At 43.0% G+C, this 5,725-nt stretch overlaps 1 protein-coding gene across 1 annotated transcript; it reads right to left on the bottom strand.

Annotated features, from left to right (window-relative positions):
* Window positions 1-1,381: 1,381 nt before the first annotated feature.
* On the bottom strand, window positions 1,382-5,136 carry LOC125516877 (mitochondrial metalloendopeptidase OMA1-like). Its single transcript, XM_048682158.1, has 3 exons — window positions 4,386-5,136; window positions 4,043-4,191; window positions 1,382-1,682 (listed from the first exon to the last, which is right to left on the bottom strand). Exons 1-3 carry the CDS (start codon window positions 5,124-5,126, stop codon window positions 1,382-1,384), a joined length of 1,191 nt encoding a protein of 396 aa, XP_048538115.1. The 5' UTR covers window positions 5,127-5,136.
* Window positions 5,137-5,725: the final 589 nt, after the last annotated feature.

The raw sequence follows: 5,725 nt of genomic DNA, 5'->3' as shown, positions 1-5,725 counted from the left end.
GCCCTCTGTCTAATTTAACAGTCAACATGTTTTATTTGACTTTTGGTGCCATGTCAGCGCTTACAGGCGGGTCCTTTCTGTCAGAGATTGGATTAAATCATCCAAATCGATTATTAGTGTTTATTAAAAAAATTAGCAAGGAAACTGGTAGGTTTTTGGGGCGCCTAAGGAATGTGGTGGCAAATTCGGATGTGAACTTAAAATATGGTTGTTTTTTGTAATTCACTCATTCATAGCACCGGCCACAGACTCACATGATTAATAATCACACCAAAATCTCTCAAAGTCTGCCTTATCCATAAAAACTGAGTGCAACAACTACTGCAGCAATATACCAGACTTCGACGGCAGAGGTTGATACGAAGTTTTGTAGGTGGACTTCCTATCTATGATCTAAATCCAAATATCCAACGAAATCAAAGGATGCATCCTTAGGGTACCAAAGCCCAAAGTTTGAGGTATGAAATGAAAGCCGGGAAGTCCAAAATCATACCAAGAATGCCTCCTTATGAAATCAATTATGAAATCAAACAGGAGGACATCACCCGAATATCCAACATCACACCAAAGTATGTTTGTATTTAGTGCAAGACGAGAAATGAACTAAGGCAATCAGACCAAGCTCTCTAGGGGCTTGATTTAGACTATATAGTGCCTTATGAAGTTTATAGACATGTTTGGCGTGATTGGGATCCTCAAAAACCGGTGGTTGTGCTACATATACCTCCTCATTAACTGGTGATCTAGCTTCATCTTTCATATGGGAATGGCGCCGGTTCACTTCTTAGCTCTTCGGTGAGTGTCTCCATCTTTCGATGGATCAACACCCTTCGTGCCAGGGTGAGGGGGCATGGAGCCCCCTTCAAAGATGGAGGAGGGTGTCACTGTGTCAGACAGAGCCATGAAGATGACGAGAGTTGTAATCTTCTTCTGGCAGATTTTTGGCTTTGCTTATTCAAAGTAGGGCTCGTTTCGAGCCTTCACTCTAGAAAAGGGCTGCACTTACAGAAAACGATTAAATATATGATTGAGTTTATTTAGTTTGTTGCCTAAATAGCTCCATTTGCATCCGCACACACATTGTGGACTCAAGAGATTAATACCGATGGAGAAGAACGCAACTGGCGTGGAGAAGCATCTTCCTGCCATGGTCCGAGTGAGGAGATTATGGATTTCTGGTCTATTGCCTAGTGCCTACTGTCTCCCTTGATGTCCTCTCTAGTATGACATGCTCATGTAGTGATGCCAGCGACATAAGCCATAAGGAGTGTCCATGGAGACAAGGAGTTAGGAGTGCAAATGCATCCCAGTCAAGTGCAATACATAGACAAGTACACGACCTGATCATACACAAGGAGCACAACAATGCAAAATTGCACATCTACCATTTCCAACTATGGCTTCGCCTGCCCCTAATATCGAAGGGGTCAGGAATGGAGAAACGTTCAGCTTCTTTGACGGGACTAGCTTCCCTGTATAATTCCATCGCTTCCTTCAAGACTTTGTCCTGCGACAAGGACTGCACTCTTTTCTTACCTGAAGGGTGAGTGGAGAGGTAGTTTTCCAATTCTGATTTTCTTGACATCTTTCCTAGCTTCTCTTCGACTGCAATGGCTATGTGTGGATCGAAACCAGCTGCAGCAAGTAGCAGCATTCCAATGTGATCTGCCTCTATCTCCATCCTGCAAAGGTAACATGTAACACCAATGAGAACTCCTAACGCGAGACATAGTTGCACATATTTGATAATACATTGACAAGGTGAGAACTGTACAACACGCAGCTCTCATAGTTTTTTTTTTTTTTTGAAAAGTAAGGTAACGCCTCCCATGGATGATACATTGAATCTAGTACTCTACCATATAAGCAACAGTATTGTGTTGCGCTAACTCCGCCATATTAGAACGTCAATCATAGAAGGGAAAGTAATGGTCTCAATTCTTGTGAAGATGCTAAGTGCAAGGACTTGCTCACGCAATTCCTTTGGGTGTATACAAATTTTCATGAAGGAAGCTACTCAACAACTTGTCCTTTTAGAGCACAAAAGTTTGTTTATTTACGCGGGAGCGCAAAAAAAATTATGTTGAACGAAACATAAACGACACTAACCATGCGGAAATAAAAATAGGTTCCTTTCTTTCTAGTTTTCACGATTTTGCCCATCCAGAATTCTACTGGTAATAAACTTATTGTCGGTCATGTCTAAGAATCCACGTATATACAAATTTCATTACACAGAATAGTTTGTGGTTGCATGACTATAACAAGGAAATCTGGAATTTAGACTACATGATGGACTCAATCAAACATGGTCATGATTAAGAATAGCAATTATTACCTGTGCATTACATAGAAATAAGTCTCTGTTATTTTTTGACAACCGCATAGTATGGAGTGAAATAACAACATTATGTTTTGCAGATTTGCTAATTCTCATGTAGATGGGAATTAACAAAGACACATCCTACTGTTGTGCCATTTGACTTTGCGCGGAGATTCATGCTGATTTTGTTTTGTTTTTTCTTTGTTCTTTTCCATACCAATGTCACTTTTTTGCGGGATACACCAAAGTCATTTAGATGAGACATACTTTCTTCGTTTTTATTTACTCCGCATATTAGCTTTGATTGAAGTCAAACTTCATAAAGTTTGACCAAGTATATTTTCTACAAACTTGTTGAAAGTATATAAAGTTTCACTTTAGACAAACCTAGCTAATATGCGGAGTAAATAAAAACGAAGGGAGTAGTTAATTCTCATCTATGTAAGGACCAAATGAGTGAACAAACACATTAAAACGTATATATATGTGTCCGGAATGATGATATACGAGATAGAGTTGGGGTAGCACCGATTGAAGAGAAGCTTGTCCAACATCGTCTGAGATGGTTTGGGCATATTCAGCGCAGGCCTCCAGAAGCTCCAGTGCATAGCGGACGGCTAAAGCGTGTGGAGAATGTCAAGAGAGGGCGGGGTAGACCGAATTTGACATGGGAGGAGTCCGTTAAGAGAGACCTGAAGGATTGGAGTATCACCAAAGAGCTAGCTATGGACAGGGCTGCGTGGAAGCTTGCTATTCATATGCCAGAGCCATGAGTTGGTTGCGAGATCTTATAGGTTTCACCTCTAGCCTACCCCAACTTGTTTGGGACTAAAGGCTTTGTTGTTGTTGTTGTGTGTGTGTGTGTGTGTGTGTGTGTGTGTGTGTGTGTATACACACCTGACCCAATTCACAAAAAAAGCTAGAACATCTTATACTCCCTCCGTTCCAAATTAGTTGTCATATATTTGTCTAGATACGGATATATCTAGACATCCGTATTTAGACAAATCTAAGACAAGTAATTTGAAACGGTAGTAATATTTGTGAACGGAGGGAGTAGATGAGAGCTAGACATAGCCTATCCTTTGAGCAATTATAGCACTTAAAGAACAGAAAATCACTACTTGTCCTAGGCCAATTACTTGACACTAGATGTATCACTCTCCTTGAGGAGTTAATGCATCAAGGGTCAAATTAAAATCTAGTACCATTTTTATAACATTTGCAGCTTATCACACATGCAGAATGTGGATCACCGAGAACAACGTAAAATGCAGAATTGATGAATACATGAGTGCGGCGAATCTGCACCCGGGCTCAGCTGCACCCCCGCTCACGGAAAAAATCAAAACAAACACAAAACAAATTCAAAAAATTCCAAATTTTTTGTGTGTGATAGATAATTAGATGCGTGAGGTTCGCTGAAAAATTTAACTCGTTTGGACATTTGAGCAAGTCTGTGCAAAAAAGACAAAATCAGGGTCTGTAAAAAAGTTTACTGTTCATGAGCTGTTTTGACCCGATTTGTCTTTTTTGCCGAGACCTACTCAGATATCCAAATAAATTGAAATTTGAAGCGGGCCTCATGCATCAAATTATCTACCACACAAAAAAATTTGGATTTTTTTGAATTTTTCTAGTATTTGTTTTGAATTTTTTTCTGACCGGGAGCAGCTGAGCCCGGGCTCCAGGATGAATTATCGTGAATACATGTCTTACTTTCGTGAGAAGGGCAGCGTGAATAGTAATTTCGATACACCCCTCATGAAGTCTGGACTGTCCCGCCCCATGACAAGTCGTTGCACAGCATAAGAACACAAGCTCTTGGTGATCGCCTCGGCCGAGTGCCTCGCAATAATGTGTCCAACCTGCCCAAAAAATCACTGGTTTCAGTTTGATGGGTTCACTGTAAACTGTAAACACGCACAAGATTACATAGTATGCAGAGGCCGGGTTTGGTTTGCCCTAAGTGCGGCTGTATGGATGATTGAATTGGATTGATATAAAAAAAATCCTTTGTCGAAAAATATAAATAAATAAATCAGTAAGATCTTGTTACCACCTCATGCCCTAGCACAGCGGCGATCTCGGCGTCAGTTCTGAAGTAGTCGAGCAATCCAGTGTAGACCAAGATCTTGCCTGGAACGCACATCGCGTTGACTTTCCTGTCTTCCACGACGATCACCTCCCAATCGAGCCCGTCGAGATGCCTCGTCATCGCCTGCTTCCCGTAGTTCCTGGCCATGAACCTGTCATTCAGCAGCTCCCCGGCTGGATCGACGGGCGCAACTCCAAGGGTGCGTCGGGCGGCGCGGACGATCTCCGAGGTGATGCGCCTGACGCGCACGCTCTCGTAGTGTTCCGCGGGTAGGATCATGCCGGCTTTCTCCTTCTTGAGATCGTCGAACGCGCGCCCGCCGAGCCACCGCTCGATCCGGGGAGAGAGGAACACAAGGTGGGTGCGGTTGGTGTACGGCACGGTCTCGAGGTTGTGGTAGTACGCGGCGATCGCCGCGGCGCCAGGGGCGAGAACCCGCGCGGCCAACTTCCGCCAGTCGAGGTACCACGGCTCCCCGCCGCGGCCTCGGGTGAAGTGGATGAGCTCCGGGCGCCGCGGCCCTTCGCTTAAGAGTCCATGGCTTGGGGTAGTGGCCGAGCGCGAGACCGCCGGCAAGCGCCGCCGGTAGGCGCGGTAGGACCTAGTGGCCGTGCGCAGCGGCGGCTGTGGTGGTCGGACCCCCGGCTTGCAGCGCACGAGGAGCCGGAAGATGGCGGAGCCCGATTTCTTCAAAATTTGGTTCATGTTCGTTTTGTTTCCCTCGTTGACGCTGGATTGATCGGAGAAGGGAGGTAGTAGCTAGCTAGCGGCGCCGGTGCGCGATAGGGGGCGTATCTGCCGCTCGCCGTCGCCGGGCGCTTACGTTTTTTTTTTTTTTGAGCGGGCGATTGGGCTTTATAGCCTTGTCGATCAAGCCTGCGAGTTTCCGTTTTCGGGGGCTATCCGTCGATGGGAAAATCCTATACGACGCCTATTTAGTTTTTATTTTTTATTTTATCCTATTTAGTTTTTTATTTTGGTTTTTTCGAATTTCATTTGGTTTTTATTTTTTATTATTCTCCTATTTATTTTTTTCTTCTCTTTTCCTTTGTTTATTCAAAAATTTCAGAAAATGTTCTAGATTTTGTTTAATTATTCATAATTTTAAGAAAGTCTCATGTTTTAAAAAAATGTTTAGGATTTCAAAAAACATTCTAGTTTTAGAAAAACTTGTTCACAAATTCAAAAAAATAAGCCGAATGTTCAAAACAGGTTCCTATTTTCAAAAATTGTTCACAAATCACAATAACGTTCATGTTTTCAAAAAGTGTTCAAAACTAAAAAAATCGTGTGTTAGAAAAAAT

Source organism: Triticum urartu, chromosome 6, assembly GCF_003073215.2.
Source record: "Triticum urartu cultivar G1812 chromosome 6, Tu2.1, whole genome shotgun sequence".
Taxonomy (NCBI): domain Eukaryota; kingdom Viridiplantae; phylum Streptophyta; class Magnoliopsida; order Poales; family Poaceae; genus Triticum; species Triticum urartu.
Note: the sequence above shows the minus strand (reverse complement) of the source record. Positions and strands in the feature narration are given on the sequence as shown.

Excerpts from the sequence above, each read along its gene's own strand:
- LOC125516877 (XM_048682158.1), bottom strand. The coding sequence starts at position 5,126 with ATGAACCAAATTTTGAAGAAATCGGGCTCCGCCATCTTCCGGCTCCTC. Across the intron at positions 4,192-4,385 it reads CCGCTGTGCTAGGGCATGAG|GTTGGACACATTATTGCGAG; the intron begins GTGGTAACAAGA and ends TTTTTTGGGCAG. Across the intron at positions 1,683-4,042 it reads ACGCTGCCCTTCTCACGAAA|GATGGAGATAGAGGCAGATC; the intron begins GTAAGACATGTA and ends TTACCTTTGCAG.